The 21,017-nt window shown below is 38.1% G+C and overlaps 1 protein-coding gene across 9 annotated transcripts in view; it reads right to left on the reverse strand.

Moving 5' to 3' along the window:
• Nucleotides 1-4,243: 4,243 nt before the first annotated feature.
• MAP3K7 (mitogen-activated protein kinase kinase kinase 7) overlaps nt 4,244-21,017 on the reverse strand; it is a 49,328-nt gene continuing 32,554 nt past the window's right edge. For 4 of the 9 annotated variants that reach the window (XM_049818344.1, XM_049818342.1, XM_049818349.1 and 1 more), the window contains 6 exons: nt 18,208-18,275; nt 12,501-12,609; nt 10,518-10,604; nt 9,635-9,696; nt 8,969-9,084; nt 4,244-6,884 (listed from right to left, as the gene is read on the reverse strand). In XM_049818344.1, the coding sequence (XP_049674301.1) occupies nt 6,704-6,884; nt 8,969-9,084; nt 9,635-9,696; nt 10,518-10,604; nt 12,501-12,609; nt 18,208-18,275 (623 nt within the window). In that variant the 3' untranslated portion in view covers nt 4,244-6,703. The remainder of the gene's footprint in view (nt 6,885-8,968; nt 9,085-9,634; nt 9,697-10,517; nt 10,605-12,500; nt 12,610-18,207; nt 18,276-21,017) is intronic. The other 5 variants (XM_049818345.1, XM_049818343.1, XM_049818351.1 and 2 more) reach the window with 3 other exon arrangements.

Consider the following 21,017-nt stretch of genomic DNA (forward strand, 5'->3'; position numbering starts at 1 on the left):
GTTCTCCCTGCTAAAGATATTCTGAAAATGACTAGCTTCGCTGTTACAACATCTGCTCCCAAATAAATCAAGGAAAGGCTAAACTTCTCTAGAGCCATCTTCTTTGTAATTAGATTTTATGACTTCAGCAACTGTCTAATCTCTATACATCAGCCTCATCGGCAGAGACTAAATTTGTAGGAGCTTAACAGAATACAGAAAAGCTGTGTGCAATTGGTTTTATCAGCTAGCTCCTCTTCTAGCTCTGAGACTGGGCACCAGAGAAGGAAAAAGATCCCCAAAATCTGAGCTTTCAGACAATTAGAATCAAGTTAGATTCTTAATGTGCATCCCTTTTTGCGCCTTTCATGATTTCTCACAATAGGATTATATTAAAAAGAGATCAAGTTCTCAGTCTGAGGTCCTGCTCCAGAAGCAGTTAGATAAAAAGTTATGCTTTATGGAGGGGCGAATTCACCTGCCCCTCCACCTCACTCAAGTCACTGACTTGGAGGAAAGGAGTTGCTGCTGCTGGTAGCTCTCACCTGAGTACACTGGCTCCTTCCATTCTTGGAGAGGAATAGCCCTTTCACTTGTACCTGCTCAAAGCCAGCGAGGTTTGCCCAGGAGGTGCAGGTTACACGGTCCTAAAACCAGAGAATTAAAGCTGCTGAGATTGAAAACTCAGTTTGACCTATAGCACTTTTTGGGGGGTGGCATGCCGTAATACGCAAAATAGACAATAAGCAAGCCACATTCAGATCCCCAGCTGTGTTGGTAAGGCTTTTTCCTCTTTTTCCCCTTTCTCCTTTCAGGTCTGAGAAGTCAGAGCACTCAGGTGGTTGCTTAACCACGAAAACCTCCATCTCACCTCTCGTTTCACCACGTGGCTCCGTCGGTACTGCACGCGGAGGAGGGCTTGTGCCAAGGCTACGGGTGTTTCCCTGATCCAGAGATGTGGGACACAGTCGGCTCAGTGACCCTCACCCTCATTTTTGTTTGCCTCCCCCCCCCCCAAAAAAAAAAAATCCCTCCTCAGCCATCCCCTGGCACCTAGTGTTTTTGACGAGCATACAAAGACCACCCTAAACCTCACGCTTTGCGACAGCGCCGGTGTCTGCCAGCCCTCGAGGACAGCCGGAGCGGTGGCTGAAGACCTCTGATGCCAACCAGCAGCACGGCTCTCCCCAGCAGCCCCGCTAACATTCAGCCACGGCACTCTGCTCCGGCGTAAAGACCAGCTGCGCCGACCAAAACGGCTCCTTGCGCCTTCTCTGCCTCTCGAGCCCTATCTGAGCACTTTGCTGACAGCAGCAGTCTGTGCCCAGCAGCCCTGCAGACCCCAGGCGGCCCGCAGGGGATGAGCTAAATTAGCTTCACCTCCTACCTCACGAACAATTCCCGGCTACGCTCTAGCCGCGTTGCTAACGATGATGTAAGAAACTTTAATAAGAGTCTGATTTGCACGTACCGGGTTTAACTTTTTGGAGACAGCTGTTTGAGGAGTCCGCCGGTGACGGGCACAGGCAGGCTCTTCTGGGGCCGTGGAGAACAAAGACGTTCAGGAACCCTTCTGCCGCGGCGGCTTGGCAAATACCTCCCGTCATCTGAGGATGTCCAATTTATTCCCTCTCTGAGCCTCATCTTTGTAACTTTGCCTGGTTTCGGAAGGGAGTCTGAGTAGTCTCACATGTGTATTGCATTGACACCAGCAACGCTGCGTAAGAGGCTCAGTGCAAACAGCTCTCCTTTCCTTAAGCAGCTCTTTGGCCACCCCTCTTTTCACCCTGCAGGAGCTCCCACGATAGCCACGGTGGCTTTGCACATTGCTCAAAGGTGGCCCGACAGGTGAAGTCCACCTTGCTGCTCCTCGTGAAAAAGGAGAGGAACAGACTCAGATAGAGCTCTTGGGCATATCCACCTCCCCATGTGAAGTCTCCTACGACTAGGGATTTTTTTCTCATCTTCTGCTACAAGCTAAAATCACGTCCCATCCCACACGCCGTGCCCACAGGTTATACGAACATAAGTCACTCCTTGGTCCTCTGCCTAAATACCACAGGAGAGCAGCCCACGTGCAGCTGCTCCACAGCCTCTCCCATTCAACACCAGTGGGAGGGAAAAGCATGGCCGGGAAAAGGGAAGACCGTTGCATTTCCACCAGTATGCGTGCCAGCATTAGCCGACCCCTATTTACGCAGGGAGCACGCACTGCTTAAGGGGGGGAAGAGGTCCGAGGGAAGCCAAAACTCGCGGCCGCGGCCTGCACACAGTGAGGGACCCGCAGTCGGGGTGTGCTGGGCCACCCCCCGTCTCCCCCAGCACTGGCGAAGAGCTGGGGTCTCACACCCAGGAGGCAGGGGCTCCACTCCACCCGCTTCCAGGTCTGCGTCTCCCAGTGCCTTTTGCTTCACAAGCCTGGATATGCTTTTAACTTCTCATAATGCATCGATCTGCTCCTCTCTTTCCATCCGTAAAAGGCAACAGTTCCCAAGCTAAGAGTAGCTGGGCTGCCTCTATCCAAGTTAGAAGGGGGGTATCGACAAAGCATGTGTAATTATGTGAACACAAGCCTATTTCATCCTTTGGAGTATCTCAGATTTTTAGCTACTTAGTTTAAAGCACACAGCTATGAATAAAAGCCTTTTTTTCATTAATGCTTGTTTAGGTTAAAGCCCTAGGATTAGCAGTGCTCTAAGTATTTTAAGACAGTATTTCATTAATAATTAAAAATTCAAAGTATTCTGTCTAAATTCACTTTTGCTCTTTCATTAAGCACCTCTCCGTGACCAGAGTCAGGATGTATGTTCAAAGTCAAAACATTTGTAGCAAATCTGTCCAAGTGCGGTGGGAGATCTGAATTGTCCCTGCAAGAAGTAGAAAAGGGTTACACGGGCACAGAAAATAACCGATGCACTCTCACATACACAGGCCTGTATTTGTCTGCCTCTACAGAACATGATCCTCACAGGCTTAGAGCGCCACTCATCTAAGTGACATTATTAAAGTAAATAAAAGCTAACTACAGAAAGCTCAGATTTTGGAAATAAAAAGACATCTATCAATTATGATTTGATATATGCAGCTCTCTACACCTATATACGTAAGTACATAACAGTGTGTATATGTGTGCATATACAGGTACACAGGCTTACTTTCATAAGATCCTCTTCTTCAACCAGTTCACCACAGGGAAATCTGTATTTTGAGTGTTGAGTTTGAGTGTTGAGCTGAGGCTGAGTGTGCCGCACCTTTCTTTGCCCTCGTCCTTTCAAGCTTTCCCGCAGGTTTGAGCAGGGCACCTGAAACAGCTGAATTGTTCAAGGCAGCTCAGAACAGCTCTGAAGCACGATTGTGTTTTCTTCATGGGCAAAGAGACAGTTAATGGGTTGTCTCTGTCTGTGGTATGGTAACGGAAACTCTCAAGCAGTAAAATCCATTATGAACAAAATAGAGAAGTTCCAGGGAATGGAATTTGTCCAAAGCGAGAAACAAAAGACGAGTGCTTATCTTTTTGCAGAACATCCGTATGAAAGATGTCGCATTCTTAAAATATCTTGATACTCAGTTATGAGTAGGACTATTCATCCTACACCCTACTTCTGCACACAGGAAGGGAAGAGCTAATAGCAGAAGAATTTTCTTTCGGCGGTGGGAACAACTGCATGATGATTATCCCCCACCCTGTGTGGGATTCCATCAGAGATCAAGGATGCCCTGGCAAGTGTTGGGGCATTACTACATGTTTGTGGAAGTCTCTCAGCTTTTATTAATTAGATTCCTGACAACGCAATAAAACCCTGTAGCAGAAAGCCACACTGCTCATTTCTGAATCATATGAAATCATTCACCATTTTATGTACAAGTTTTGAATTACAATCTTTAACTTCTCATCAGAAAAAAACCCCAAAAGCCTAAAAAAAGCCATTTTTGGCAGAACTGCACAGTGTACAGAAGCATACTTTCAATTACACAACATCTTACAGAACACATACTGTAACAAAAAGCAGAGCCCATTACCTTTTCTGAGAAGGCAGTGCCCAGACAAAACTAGATGTTTCACCTCCGTTACTAGAGGAACAGCTTTAACTGGACAAAAGAGTACATGAAAAAATTCCTGAATATTCCAGATAGTTAAAGAGAAAAATAAAGGTACATTTGTAAACAACTTTAAAACAAGAGTCTTATGAAAATAATAAAGGTCACTGAAAGTTAAGCTGTTAAACTCTTCTTAGCCCAAACCACTATATTCTACCCTTACAGGTTGTTTTTTTTTTTAACGATACACAGATTTTGCCACACAGAACACTTCACTGAGAAATCTGGGCAAATACTTTTTAAATTTTTGGTGGAATTAAGAAAGGGACAGTTTCAAGGCAAAAGGTCAAACTCCAAATTCGCTTTGAAAATTACAAGAGCAATATAACCTAACTATTGAATGGAGCCGAGTTCAACAGTGCATGGTAGCACAGTACTTATTTTGCCATCTGAGACCCTTTTTAACATAAACGCTGAAAAGTCATAAGCTACTGTTAGAACAGACTTCTGTATTATGTACCATTAAGTTAGCATTGCATTCACTTTCATATTCCAACTCTACCATAAAGTGACTTTTCATATACAATACTGATTTACCTTGAGCGTATCTGTTTTATGACAAGGCAAACGGTAAAAACTGTCCTGGGAAATGATTTTGTGTATGTAATTACCAACCATGCATCTGAAGTTGAGCATTAGTATTTATGCTGTTCTACTTCATGCTTCAGCATATGTTAAGTAAGCTGCTGATCACCGAGTGTGTCCATTTTTGTAGATGGACAGATGTATGTTAACAGCAATGCTTTGGATAACTTGTGCTATTCCTAATACTACAGTTATTTTCTCTGCCAATTACATTTTGCTATAAATATGTGTGCCCTTAAGTTGATCCCAATATCAGTTTCAGCTAACTAATCAAATTATCTGCTAAGGTTTTTGGGAATGATAACCCTTCCTTTATTTAAATAAAATGAGGGAAAGGTTTCTAACTCCCAAAGGTTCACTAACAATAGATTTATTTTCAAGACAGGATGACACTGTTCAGTAAACTGTTTGTCATCTTTGTTATTCACAGATAAGCACAACAGTGTTAATGTTTTTTATCAGGTAGGCAGGAAGGGGAAGAGAAAATACTGTGAGGTTTTTACCCTTAATGTTTTTCCAAGTTCTGCTCATGGGCTTTTATGAAAAATTATTCATTTGAAATAAGCATAAGTCAAATTTCAGATTACTTCTATTTTGATGGCTCAGGAGCTAAACTTCAATTTTCTGTCTTCCTTTTTCGAAAGAGTGTTATTAAAACCCTGCCCACAACTGAGTATACCAAGAGCTTATGTAAGGAATAATTTCTCATTATATTTTGAAGTGCCTCATTTTTGTACCAGTTAAAAGTCAATTCATAATCCAAATAATCAATCTGCAATGTAAACAAGTAGTTATTTTCTCCCATGTAATAATGGTAAATAATGACACTGATCATTACATATTCTGTTCATTAAATGCAACTCTTCAGTCACAAAGGCAGCAGGCATTCTGTGGTGGACTTCCTTTGAACTATGTTCAAGTGAGTGGAATAACTGAGATTCCTGATGGAGATCTAAGACATTTCCCTCATTTTCTTAATAGCTTCTGCTATTTGCATACTCAACTCCATTTCATGATTTGCTATTTAAAATAAATTCATTTCCCCAACCCATTGTCTCCATATCTAAACCAAACTTATTTACATTTATGGTATTTGTTGAAAAGCATTTAGGTTGTAACAAAAAAAAATAATAAAAAAATCCAAGAAGTGGTATAAAGGGACCAAGTATTTAAAGTTTTGTATTAATTTGCTTTCTGAATTTCCTTCCAAAGATGCTACAGGAACAAAAGCTTTAAAGGTTTAAAACACACTGATTCTTTCTCTCTCTTTTATACAAGGGACCAACTTTGCCCAGTGAATCACCTTCATAAGTTTTGCCCAGTAACTAAATGAAACTGCATGTCATTCCCCCCAAGAAAGTAAAGAAAATACAGCCTTTTACTTCAAATATTTTATGAATGCAAGATTACAAGAAATATATTAGTCAAAATGCAGGGCTATCAAGCACTGAACCAAGGATGCTGGCATCAGTTTGCCTACCATTTTGCACGTGGAGAAAATACACTACATCTACAGGTAAAAGGCATCGCTAATGCATCATGAATTATTCTGGTCAGCCAACATCACCTCTGCAGCTTGGTGCATGTTTAAGTCCTGAAAATAACTGTCATATTAATAGTTTGAGATGAGACACTGGAACAAAACCATTCTTAAACAGGAAAGTTTTTGTTTCGCTCTTATCGAGGTAACACCAAAAACTAAAACCAAGATCTTACAATTTAGCAGCCACTTTACAACTTGTTAGGCTAGCCTTCACACAAGGAGCATGCATACAGCCACTGTTCTTACTTTAAATTGAGGGCTGTTGGTTAATTCAAGTCACTGTTTTCTCACCTTATTTGATTAACCTGTTGAACTGGATGTCCACCATAGGAAAAAGAAAATTAAATGATGTTAAGTGTAGCAGACAAATACAGATCACACCAAGAAGCTAACACTCATGAGTTGTCATAATAAGGGATAATAATAACAATAATAATAATAATTAAAAAAAAATCAGTCTTTTCTGTGCATATTTTTCATTTGAAAGGTCCCAGGAGATCATGATGTGCCTGGCCGTTTCTGTTGCTGATTTCTGATGACCTCTAATTGTTTTTTGCATTGCTGATAGTAAGTGGAGAGACTTTTGTTTTCATCTAACAGCTTTTTATGTTCTTGTACCAGACGGGATGTGTTTTGCTGGTCTTTTTCATCCTGGTCCAGTTCTGCTATTAGTTCTTGTCTAAAATAAAAAAAAAAAAAGAAAAGAAAAGTAATTGCCATTTATAATCTACTTCTATTTGTGTGTAGATGACTTCACATGTTTCAAATCAGTATTTGATTATCAGTCTGAACTCATGGCTGGTGATATTTTGTGGGGAAAAAGAAAAAAATGTTGCCCCAAAGAAATCTTACTCTTTACTCTAGTCTGGGGAAAAATTCTCTTCCAAATCAAATCCACATTTAAACTTTAAAAGAGCTGCAAGCCATAGCCTCAATCTCTAAAATTGTCCTTTATATAATGTCTTTCAGATGTAGTTCTACAGGTCACAGTAAAACATCTAAGGATCTACACAGAATTTCATAAATATATTCAACTCTAATTTTGCTTAACTGAATGTACATTTAAAAACTCAAAAGGCAACTCAATAGAAAAAATGGCAATAATTTTGGTAACTTTTTAGTAGCTGTTTTCTATTTGGACTAGAACTTCTTAAAGCAGTGGAAAAGTAGAATTAAGCCAATTATTTCAGTAACTGTCATTTCACTTAATTTATGCTATAAGTGTTCAATTTGTTTTTTAGCAACAATTTTAGAGGAACACACACATTGATAAACTTGCTATAAATTATCCTGCAAAACTGATGTAGCAGTTTGTTTTACTATTTGTTTATGAGGTGACAAGAAGGCAAGCTGCCAGCAATATTTTAGAAACAAAATAGTGGAGGAGAAAGTTCACGTTAATTAATTGTTGCCATATGGTTTGTAATTACAGTTAAAGAAAACTTAATCATTCTATAAAGGTTGAACTAATCACTACCTTAACCAGCATTAAATTCATCAATCACAATACCATTTTTTGTTTTCACACCTATGCGCAATTCTGTTCTAAGAAAAAACAGTTTGGGAGAAAAGTGTACGCAAACTTCCTAGAAAAAAAGATAAAGTAGGAATCTAAAGTTACAGAATTAACAGTTTCTAAACAGAAACACATTTTTATATAATTTATTGACCCTTAGGGACAACAGAAATAAAGCCAAAATTAAGATCTTCATGCTAGCTTCAGTATCTCCTCATGAAGTCTAAAAATTCTAGCTGCGCTTGAAAAAAAATTGTTCTCAGGATGCTAAGCCACAAGTGAATAGATGACAGGAGGTCAATCTTACAGTAGCTTTTTTCCCCCCTTTCTGTATGCTATTTCTAATGTCCAAAAGGTTTATACACACATTGTTCTCACTAACTATTCCTCAAACACCAAGGCAAGCTCCTCATTAACAACCGCCTGCCTGCAGTGACTCAGACAACTGGTGGGTAACAAGGTGGTTGCTTGGCCGAGCTATATGGGAGTACAGATGGCCTCTCAGAACTGCTCCCCAGCATCAGGAAATGAGCGATGAGAAGCAGAACACAACAGAACTTATAGCAAACTGAAGTTCTAAATCAGCAATAATTTTGGCCCTAATCCAACAATACATACAGTTGCTTCACTTATATGTATACACTATGTAAGAGGAAAGAGTTTATTTCTAGTGCACAAGGATAAGAACATATATAACAGCTTTTAAGCATTAGGTCCTAGATCCCTGGCAGAAAACCACAAGATGTGTGTTGATAAAAGTGTTGTAAATGCAATGATCTGCAAAAGTCAGATGTAAGATAAAAACTAACTGCAAAATGAGTAACACTGACATATTACTCAAAATTCTATAATCCATTATCCAAGTGATTGTCTACAAATTACAATTGAAAGTCTTTTACTGGACAGCATTGTAAGTAAAATTCCAAGGTTCCTCATCCTCAACAGTCCAGGTCTTTCATTTAAGATGATGCAAACATTACTAGTATACTACATACACCTATGTGCCACACACTTTAAAGGAGGACTTGCCCAGAAGAAGAGTCTTGATAATGATTAAAACTTTCAGGTACCTGCTCTAAATATCTCACCTGTACTGAGCAGCTCAATACTTCTGAGAGTAAGGCTGGAAAATAATTATGCCCTATGAAATGTAACTTCATAAAGCCAGAAATAACAGTCACAGATAACAGACTTCGTGTAAAAGAAACAGACAAAAGAACAGAAAACGTTAAACACGTTTCACTTACTTCCTCTGCAACAGCAATGCAATTTCTGTCTGAACTTTCATATATTCTTGTGCCATTTTGCAGTGCTGTTCAAACACAGCCATAGATTCTTTGGAGTTTGGGCATGGTGCTAGAGGCTGAAAATAAATCAGACATGTTAAAAACTAATGAACTGATATCTTAGTATATGGTGTGTTAGAATGTCTCTGCAGTGTATTTATAACGTCTTTTAAAAAACAGTAAGCTTTTAAAAATAAGCGTTAAACCATGCCCTGAAAAATGTTACTGCACTGATGTCAAAGTTGACTCAAACCTCAAATCTGCAGTTATTAGTATGACACTCTCTCTATCACAAAAATCAAAGTAGTGTTTAATCCCACACACAACAAATAAAGTGAATACGACAATTTAACTCGGTAACACTCAAGCAAATAATGTCTTATTTTGACAGTCAAACTCAGCTTACATTCGGTATCAGGGATCATGTTTCCCAGGGCTTGTTTTTAATAGCTTGATCAAATCCGAGTCAACCAATCTCAGATTACATAATATATTTTTTTAGCCTTGGTCAAAAGTTAGACAGAATATAAACACAGGTAAATATGTGGCACTGTATTTTGCAGCCCAAAATTCACACATTAGAATGAAATGCAAGATAAACAATCTAATAAAGCATATATTTATTACCTGTAACTGATGATCTAATGTAAGATATGCCATTGGGATGGAGTTATCTGACCCATTGGTCTCTGTAACAATACCAAGAAAATTTTCATGTATTTTCAGTTAATTCTATTCTTATAGGACAAAAACAAGAATTCTAAATAATTTCACAATACACAATCTGAATGTGGAAAGGCAAATGGAAATAGCAGCGTTCCAATCCCAAGGCAGATGAATCATTTTGTTTTTCTGATAAAGTTATGAACTTCAAAAGTATGGTCTATCACACCAAGAAGAAATAAAGATTAAGGTTATCATCCTACACTTATAGAAGCCATGTAACAGCATACAGATTTTAAAAATACTATTTTTGTACAGTTTGCAATCACATTCTCTATTTATAAAAAAATTGCCATTTCATTCTTGTTTATGAAGGATCAGCCAGCCCATGCATCTAATGATTTTAAAATTAGAAGCTGTGCAAACCAGCTCTGCCAGAATAAAATAAGCACAACCTCCTGCTCAGTTTTGAAATCTGCTCCCAGTGAGGTCTGTAAGTATCTTCCTCACAACATGCTCTAGGGCATCTTCTCTGCTCTGTAGAGATACTTTGTAGGTAGCAAGGAACCCAATAACCAATCTATCTCCTGGGCCTGGCTGCTCTCTTCTTACGCTGCAATTACTCTGGATTTCTCTCGTGCTTTCATTCCAGATTTAACATGTTTCTGAATTCTTATACATCCTATCTTTTGGTAGCCCGCAATCTGGGGATCACAAAGGTTACTGTTAAGCTTTAAGAGACATAGGAGTAAAGACACATGGAGAAACTACTGATTTTATAGCTGCATTGTTGCTACTAGAGGATTATATGGAGGAGGGTAGGTGGGAAAAAAAAGGGGCTGCTTACCCATACCCCAAAAGCACCTGCCACAGAGTAGTCGTGGTAGAGAAACTAAGGTGTTGCCCTCAAAGACTATGCTATCTCCAAGAGCAGCTTCAAAAGGAAACAGAAATAAGAGGGTGGGAATGGAGAAAAAGTGGTTAAGTGTATGCTTGTAAGGAAACTGGAAGGTGGTAAAAAAAAATAAAAAAATAAATAAAAAGAAAACAACCCTAAAACCAACTTAATCACCACAGTATCTTAAATGAGAACAATAAAAAAAGTCCTTCCCTACATCAGACTATTGCCATATAAGGAATACTGCTACAACAAAGGAATTATTGCAATGTTTCAAATATATCGATACACGCAAAATACTTCAGATTACATCACTGTCACAGAACTAGAAATTTTCCTGTGACTGACCAGATTCGGCTGCATCCTCATTTTACCGTTTTGCCTCATGAACTGAAAAACATACCCTCTTTTACAAAACACTACAATTATTTCTCCCTTTAGAAATTAAAAAAATTCTTTGTTCATGGACTGTATAAACCTAAAAAGAAAAAATATACATGTGGTACATTCTGTATTTACCTGAGTATAAGGTGAGGGATTTCTGTGTGCTAGAAAACAGGCCTGACTTTTAGCTCTAGTGCTGTGCTGAATTTATGGCCAAAGACTTGGGACAAACTGCCTTTGCACTGGCACATGATCAGCAACTTTCAGTACCCAATGAACTATTGATTGGGTAAGAGCTTGCTTCTGTGTGAGGCAGCAATTCCCGTAAGTGCTCACTGCCTAAAGCAACTCAGGACCCATGCTACACAAAAGAGGGCACAGGGTGGGCTGTGGCAGTGGGAAAGAGCTTTGGGAGATTATGAGTGACAATGCACAGCGTGTGATCAGGCAAAGCGACAATGGACAGAAAGAAGAAAAAAATAAGAAGCAAAATAAGAGAGTATATTGCCCTCCTCCCACTAAAATGGGGGAAAAAAAGTACACATCTTACATACAGAATCACCTTATATTTGGTAAAATACAAGCATGCATATATACACACACACACACATATATATATATATATATGCGCTTGTGCAAGAGTCAGTCCACATGTGAGTTTCCGTTTTGCTGTTGGGTACAGCAACAGAATGAAAGAGTCTGATCAGCCAAAGATGGAACAGATCACAAGAAAAAGATTTCAGAATTTGAGGCACTATGAGGTACCAGCTCGAGACTACATTTAAGATTCAACACGTACATTTTGGTAACAAAATGTAATTCTTATTTATGTTTTAAAAAGGAATTTGTGGGGATCCATTGCTTTCATGCAGTCCAGTACTGGTTCTTTTCATAATGGAGTGCATTGTGACTTTTAAAATTGAATGCAACTACTAAATTATGTTCATTCTTAATCCTATTCCATAACAAAAGAACAGTGTTGCTACAGTAGAAGTATTTACACTTCTGCAGACAGACTTATGTTAGTTCATTTAAAAACAGAAAGATTGTGTGCACATGTACATTCTGCATAAGCAAAATTACAGCACAGATAAAAAATAGAATTAACGTATTTTAGCTGATACTCACCTACATAACATTTCATTCCAAAAGTCAGAGCAATGAAAGCTTTAACTGCGCATTCATAATTCAAATGCACAAGACTGAAATGCTCCAAGATGTCTATTTCCCTAATTCCCCCAAACCACACTACAGTCAAAAACTGGTGCTGAAAGATCTGCATTATATGCTACTATCACTGCATATGTACAGTACTATCTTACAAGCAAAATGCTTACAGGTTTATGTAACTTAATATAATCTCTATATAAAAAAGTTCTTAAAGCCAGTGTGCAAAACAAAGCAGTAATGTAATGATTTAATTTAAGCAGAAGTAAAATGGACTGTGACTTTCACTGCTTACTTTTGTTAATGTCTAGGCACTGAGTAATCAAATAAATATTTTATATTTTTTATAGGCAAAAAGTTAACTAATGAACAAAGGATTACCTGCATCATCAGGTGTCCATGGATTACGAGTTGGCTTTTCAGAGGTTGGTCCCGAGGTAGTGATCATTCTCACACTAGGACTAGATGATCTACTGCTGTTTCTACTCTCCTGAAATGATAAAGTAAAACAAAATAAAATGACAAGAAAAGTTAACAAAAGATTTTCTTGAAGGGTTCATTTTAAAAAACATTATTAAAAAAAGTGTGAAGAAATCTGAACTTATTATAATCCTCCCAAATATCCTCCTCCCTAAGCTTTTACCCTGAAAGATCTCCAGATAGTTTGATAAACTTTACATGCATTGCAGGCATAATTTCATCCCCATTTCTACTCCATCTTCCCTATATAAAAAGAAATGGATATAATTTGGCTATTCAGCATAATAAAAAGCAGTGCTGAACAATGTATTCAATATCTTTATATAAAAGCATGACACTATGTCAAGTAATTTTCACACCACCATTCAGTGAAATCTAGCAGCTCTGTAACATAAGGAGGAAATATAAAAGTTTGTTTCCAATGTTTAATCAATGAACGGAACGACATTCAACTAAAGGAATGCAGCTTAGTAACTACTGCGCTGTGTTAATCTACAGTTTTCTTGTGGTTCTTATGTTAACTCAGAGGTTATGCGATCCATCTTCAGAAAACATGAAAAAAGTGTTTAACCCAAAAGGATCAATCAATTAAAGCAAAACAATTAAAAAATGAGTGTATTCTCTCTCACAAAGCAAATTAAGAACTAAACCAGAAGTCTTTAGGAAGTTCCATTATATACAGCATGACTCCTCCAATCCTTTTGTTCACCAAAGCGCAAAAACATACTACAGACCTCATTATTCTACTGAGCTTCTTTTTCAGAATTATTATTTACAATATATATTCTTGTATTTCATACACCCCCTCACTGACATAAAAGTAACACAGTAAAGGACTTAAGACTATAAACCCCAGCGGGTTTTGCAGGAAAAAAAATGAAGTAAAAAGAAAACAAGCTATTAAAATACAACTATTTTCAGTATGGTGTATTTATAATGAAATAATTAAATGTCTCTATTTTTCAAAAGAAGTACTGAAATATGCATTACCCGGGAACTGTATTTCTTTATGACTCTGATTTCCAAATATCCTATCTTAAAAGCTAGGATTTCAGTAAGGTAACAGTCCAAAGAGTAACAAGATTCTACACACTGAAATATCTATTATTTCAACTGCATTATGTTTCTCTTGCAAATTTTATTAACCATTTAGTGTTTTACGTTAGTAGCCAGAAACAAGGCAATAAACTATTGTAGACATAATCTGATGGATGATATTATCAGGATGACGGATGGCATCAGAGATTTTGAAAACACTTTTGCGTTGGAGTATTTGTTGACATTAAGCAAGGTTTAAGTTGTCGAGCTTGCTGCTTGCTGTCACTGTCCTCAAATATGAATGATAAGCACACTCTGCTCATGTGAAAGGTCAGAAGACAGAGAAAGCACTTTTAACAGTGTCTAAGCAAAAATAGATTTGAGTTATCTACAGTTGATAGCAAAGGGCACCTGAGATGTACTCTAGTTACAGTAAGTTCTCAATGCTGTACTAAATTGCTTGCTGTACCAGATTGTTTTGATCCATCAACAGAAAAAAGACCATTTCCTTGATAACATTATTTAGACAAAATTAGTAGAGATAGAAATGAAGGATTCTTATCTAAAGCATATCTAAAAAGCATCGAAAAGTCCCAGGGAAGTTCCCAAAACTGAACACCTGTTAGATTTACAGCATTTGAGTGTGTGTTGAGTGACTGAGATGCTTTAGGCTGCCTGGACAGCAGCCCCTCTGACAGGTAAGGCAGTGACTGTTCTTCAGCAATCAGTTTCTGCTGCCCTTTCACAGGTATCTTTTCATCCTTCCTTCCTCCAGGTATCTCAGTACGCTCAACAAACTTGTTATCAGGCTACTCTCAACTCGTCTTTGCCAGGTGGCGAAAACCACATGGCATTTTTAGGTTCTTAGCTTCCATTTCTCAAAGATCTGCAGTCTTGAAAAGCTGGTGTGCTCTGAGGAATAATGCCCCCCTCAAGTTTAATTTAAATGGGCAACCCAATTTAAAGAAATCATCATTACTAACCCTGTCTCCTCATCTGTGGATTTTATCTCGCTGTGAAAGGGGAGAAAAAAAATGTGTATCCGTGACGAATTTCACAATCTCACGGATAGAATGATTCATCTGTACAATATCAGTTCCCCCAAATTATCACACTTAGCTTGCATGCATGCGGGCATGTACATTCTGATCTTGCTTTTCAACTGTTCAATACAGTATATGGTTTTAATATATTAAATTATTTTTCCCCCTTGAAAGTAAACTGTAGGAGTTATGAAGGCCCAGCAACAGTTATTTAGGTAGTTTTGATATTACAATAGCATTGTGAAGGATGATATACCAAAACAACCAACCCAATAAAAGATACACAGGCAAGGACGCGGCCACCTGACTAGGCATCTGACCACAGCCTGCAGTTCTTGAGTGATTATGCAAAATATGTTTCTCAGTATCTGTATAAAATATCGAATTCTGTAAGGACTCTATTCAGTGTAAATAGCAGGATCACTGTGTTCCTTCAAGCTGCCACAGGTTTTTATGGCTGCAGTTCAGAGTCTGCACATCTGTTTCTGTGTTACAAAGGTGTTCAGGCAAGAGCAGTAGTGCTGGAGAGACAGCACTATATGATGTTTTAAAATGCCTGTTACAGGGAAATGGAAAGGCAGAAGAAACAATCCAGTGCAAAAAAATTTATGTGGAAAAATGAATAGAGCATCATAGTATATGGATGGAAGCAAATGGAAATGTAGCATTTGACTGTACAGAGAGGGCTGCATCAGTGCTGCTCACGTCACTTGGAGTGAGGTCCAGCCTAAGGTCACCAAGCACTTGAGAAATCTGTGAAAAATTGAACACAGGTTCTCAACACCAAACCACTCTAACAGCTGATCCAATGACAGAAAACCTTTGGCTTAGCATATTTTCCTATCTAAACTGTTGATGTAAAAGGGTCAGTTGAGTAGCAAAATCATCTGCAAAGCACTATTACTGTGCTGTTGATAACATCAGTAAGAGCAATACTGGAAAACGCCTTAAATGTCTCAACAACATAAAAATAGTAATCAGCCATACAAACCACACAAAAAATTCTTCTAACAGTACGCGGAAATAAAATATACATACAATCACAAAAACATACAAGAAGGTCAGATTAAAACAGACCAGCAGTTAAACAGGGAGACAAGAGTCTTGGTCTACCCTCTCCGGTAAGCACCCCAAGCTTTGGTATATTTATTATTGTAAAGTCCAGTGTTTTCCTCCACCTTAACAAAAATCCCATTCTGAATTGGACAAACCTTCCTGACTGAAAAAAACAGAATAATTTTCTATTGACACAGTGGCAATTTTCAGGAAACACACGTTTAATAAAAAAACCTTCTGATCAGCTTTAGTGTGTCAGTCAAATAGTTAAAAAAAAGGAAAAGCAGCACCGTGGCAATCCTTCAATTTTGAGCGGGATAGGGGCTTACAAGGGCTGGGTGCGGGAGCGGAGGCACGCAGTGCCATGACTGCTCGGTGAAGAAGGCTGTGCCGCAGGGTGGGCGTAAAGCAGAATGGAATGCAGGGAAGAAGGATGTTTGCAATGAAAGGAGGGGGAAGGGGATTTTCACATTAGAAAGGATAACCTATATATGGTATGGTGCATATGGGGAGAGATGATAAACTGACCAGAGCTATGCTAGTCACAGATGTTTTTTCTGCTTTGGCTAGTAGATTGCTTATATGGATAGCAGTTTGGGATTTTTAATAAAAATTCAAGGCAGTGAGGTCCAGAGCTATAGAAACCCATAAAGAGTAATCTTAAGTCTTCTGCCGTAATTACATTGTGCTTGCTTTCTTCATTGTTTTCCAATTTATTTTTTAAAAAAATATACAAGCATACCTATGTCAAAAGTCAGAAAAGTATGCTGAAACTAATGCTATCTCTTCTCAACCAGAAATGGGGTGAAAATTCATTATTCGTTTGTACGGACAGTGCAAAAATGTCTTCCAAAGTGCATTTTTCATGCCTGTTAATATATTATGTTTTCCAGGTATTATTATAAAGTTGCCCCAAACCACAAGATAGAAGCAGATAACTGTAATTCTTCCACTTAGATTTCCAATATGTACACTCTCAGAAGCAAGAAAGTAAAATGTGATACTGGTACTTCTACAGACCCTCATCCGAAATTGGTGAGGTAAACAAAAACACTTTTCTGTATCCTCCCAGTCACTTAGCTAGAACATCCATATAAGCAGCAGAGCAGCTTTCAAAGCAAGATTATTATAGTAGTTATTAAGATATGAAGTAAATGCTGAAATTCTATATTTTTAAATATTAACCATTCATTAAAATGAACAGAATGAAAAATTTTAAGTAAAAAAAAAAAAGCTATAATTAAATATATTCATATATCAATCAGTGCAATGTGGGATAACTGATGTACTGTCACTTAATTTCCCCCCCCAAGTCTTTCATAATTTGTAGTTCTACAGCTAACTGAATAGGCAAATCTATTTCTTTACTAAATTTTGCAGATTAATTTCTAACAAACCCATCTTCTCTGAAGATATTAAAATGTATTTAAGACTAATTTGTTATTTTCTGATAGATGTACATAGTAAATTCTACTAATAATACCTGGGGGATTGATGAGGTTTCTGTGGCTATCACACTCTACAGAATTAAAGAATGATCAAATGTTGATTTCCCTGATAACTATACACCCCCCAAACTACCCCCTATTTTACATTATTGCAGTAGGTTGTTTAGGATGGAAACCTGATTAACCCAATGAATATGCTAAGCTCCAGTTTCCCACATCCAAAGAATAGTAGGGATATCACAATTGCCAATTCACACTAATGACCAAATAGCCTTTGTGAATTACTGAAACAAACAATGAAGCAATTAAAAACACAAAATAAACACTTCTGAATGAAGCATTAGCTGTACTTTTCTCATTTTATATGTTTTTAGTTTAATTTGTTCTTAGTTTAATTTCAATTTAATGTAGCATACCACTGTGTCTATTACCATGGCACTTACAATACCAGATAAGAAGCTATGTTATTATAAAATATCTTATCGAGATAGTCTGTTTTTAAACAAAACTTTGTGACAGCACCCTCCTGTAAACCTTTCACAAGAAATGGAGAGATGCTACTGTAAGTTACTATTCAGGGTTCAGAGACTGATAATAAATACATTTATAATACTGATGCACATACTTTTTATTTTTATGCAAAAAAGTGAGTCTAATGTACGTATAACTGCTTCAGACAGTCTTATGTGGTAATTAGAATTGTTTTCTACATCTAGAGAGGTGAAAAGGCTTTCCTGCCTAACATCTGCCCTCAGCCAAATTAAGTGGTACACGAAAACTATGTGCACATAAAAATGATAAATGCTGCATGAGCTATACAGAAAACACTTCTCATCTAGAGCTCATTCATAGATTACCCTTGTGGAACCTCATTTAAATGCAGTACAAATGACACTACAGTCTGCCAAACTTCCACATCATTTCTACGAAAGCATCAAAGGTGAAGACTTCCAGACCAGTTTCCCTGTATAGATTCGGCGTTGACTTTACTGAAAGATAAAGAAGAGACTAGAAAGACGTTACCTGACTGGACTCTGTTCCAGCAACACTAAGATCTTGAATGGATCTGCGCCTCTGCTGTCCGTTTCCTGCTGGGAAAAAAAACAAAACAAAAACAAACCAGTGAAATCTATTCAGAACAAAATAAGAAGGGTGCGACTGTTGCAGAGGAGCTTGGAATTTGTACAAATCCACAGAGAGAAAGTGAGAGAGGGGGAGAGAGAGACAGCTGCAGAATTTTAACTCAAAACATGCTGGCCTGTCAACAAAAAGTATACCCTAATACAATAACCACTCCTACCACATGAATAGCTGCTGCACTCTACTCCACCATCTTCTGTCACATGTATTTGGTCAGGCTTAGTGCTCGGGGCAGGAGCTGATGACGACATCTATTTCAAGTGCGTTACGTTATGGGGATTTCTAAAGGCTAGACCGCGAAGATAACAGGCTGCCAGCTTTAACCTGTTGCTCTTTGGCGTGCTCAAGGAACACGGCAAGGACTTCTGCCCGCGCGCCGCTCCCCTCATGAAAATTAAGAAGCGAAAGCGCTTCCTTCTGGTCTTTGTCTCCTTCGGATGAACGCAACTATGTCCTATTCTCATGCTCTGAGAAGTGTGAAAAGGGGACCGTTCAGCTAAATCACATCTCACCATCAACCTACTGAGCACAATGCTGTAATCTTTTCCTCTTCTCCTTCCACCTGTTAGCAATTATCCACCAGTGACAGCTACATAAAACAGTTTAAATTTTAACACTGACACACAATCAAAGGCATTTCCAGGAAACAAAGACTCCGTAAAAATAAGAGGAGATTATGCAACGGAATCTCCCTGGCTACTTTGATTTTTATTAGGGTGATTGTTTATATTGCCTCTTGAGAGCAGGTCAGCTGTCCAAAAGGAAACACCAAAACGTCCTGAGTAACAGCTGACAATGCTCAAAATTCTTGCTCTTAGCTCTGCATTACGTAACTTTTCTACTGGAGGGGAGCGTCTGAAACATGTCCTGCAGCCCTGGCAGCCCCTTGCCCAGCGACCCTGCGCGCAACAGCCAACCCAGCTCACTCAAAGCCCTGGAAGAGGCGTCGCACTTTTTAACCTTTTAGATACTTCTCATTCAGCATCATTTCCATATGGCTCCACAGCCTGCCTCGACAGGTGTTTTGATTTGCAACAGTTACTACCAAAATGCAAGACTATTTAATATTAATTAATACATTTCCTGGTATCATATATTAAATTTTTAAATATAGGAACTATTACATGTAGGAACACGTTACCACAAAACAGCAATACAAAATTCTCAGTGTCACTTTACCAATTTGTCATGACATTTTATAGTCTGAAATTTATAGAAAGTATTATGAGAAACAAGCATATAAGAAAATAAAGAAGGATTCTAGAATGGGAATATATTCTGTGCTCTGACTACAAATAAATTTGAATTGCAACTTTTTTTGTGGTCTTGATCTTTTGCTTCTGAAATTCAGGAAGGTATATACTTACCTAAGGAACAATGGCTATATTACGTTTAATACTTCAACATTAGAGATCGTGTGAATGACAAATCTGTCAAAATTTCTGAACTCATTCATTTGCAGTGAATTTTTTCACTGCCTAATCATTTAGCAAACAAAACTATACAATTAATAGAATTCTATGCTGTGGATACTTCATGTGGCTGCCACAGCTCATCTCAATATTCAAGATATGGGCGATCCACCCACGACTGATACAAAATTATGTGCACATTTCATTCAACAACACTGTTATAAAATTAGCTTAGCTGAAATAGGCTTGCAAAAATATCTGAAATTCTCATTTCAGATTAGCAACATTTGTGAATTTAAAGAACCTGGCACATGTGTTGCTGAAATATTAGAACATGGCTGCCAAAACATTAAAATAATCAGGGCGGGGTGCAAGAAAGAAAAGAAAATGCCTTGGGGAGAGAAAAAGGGGCCAAAACTACTGTGCGGTAATAAATGAACACCTTTAAATGAAATATCTTCAAGTTAGTAGCATGAGGGAAGAGCAAGCTCTACTAGGCAATGCCATTTTAATTAGTATAACTACTGCAGACATCTGGCAAATAGCTTAGACAAAGCAGAAACAGACTACGAATCAACAAATACTTATTGCTCCAGATTCAAGACAAATTTCAATTGAAAAATATACAACATATAATATTTGTTTGAAATGATCACTGCTACTCCTCTATGCTTTCCTCTCACAGTTTTGATCTTGTTTTTAACTCTACATCCATTTAAAACTAATTTTTCTCATTACAAAAACTAAGAGATCTGTAAATGCACAGAAGTTAATGTACAGTAGCTTGATGCACTATGTCAGTATTTCAGTCGTTTACAGAATTTTAAGACCAAAATCAGCCATCACAAACATAGTTCCTGGCCTCAAAAAACCCATTTCACATACTGTTGTTTTATTTTCTAAAATTAAATGAAAAAGGAAACTTCCATCGTGTCCTGCCCCACATACTCCAGCAAAAACAAATTCTACAGCTTATTAAGGCTTTTGATCACCCTTCCCCCTCCAGCCAAATATCCAGACCAGCTATGAACTCTTCTCCCTGCCCTTTAGCAGATACTTGCGTCTCCTTTTACACTTTCTTATTTGCACACAGTACTCTCTTTTCCTTACACACCTACAAGACCCAAACCTCTCTCACAGTGCAGGATGATCAGTGAATGTAACAGTACTAGAAGACATTTTAAAGAAGTTAAAACATTGATCTGAATTCCAGAAGAATGAAGTGATCTGGGGAGACACGTGTGGGATTTCTGGCTTATATTCGTTTTAAAAGTAGATGGA

The sequence above is a fragment of the Accipiter gentilis genome, chromosome 15, assembly GCF_929443795.1.
Source record: "Accipiter gentilis chromosome 15, bAccGen1.1, whole genome shotgun sequence".
Classification (NCBI taxonomy): Eukaryota; Metazoa; Chordata; class Aves; order Accipitriformes; family Accipitridae; genus Astur; species Astur gentilis.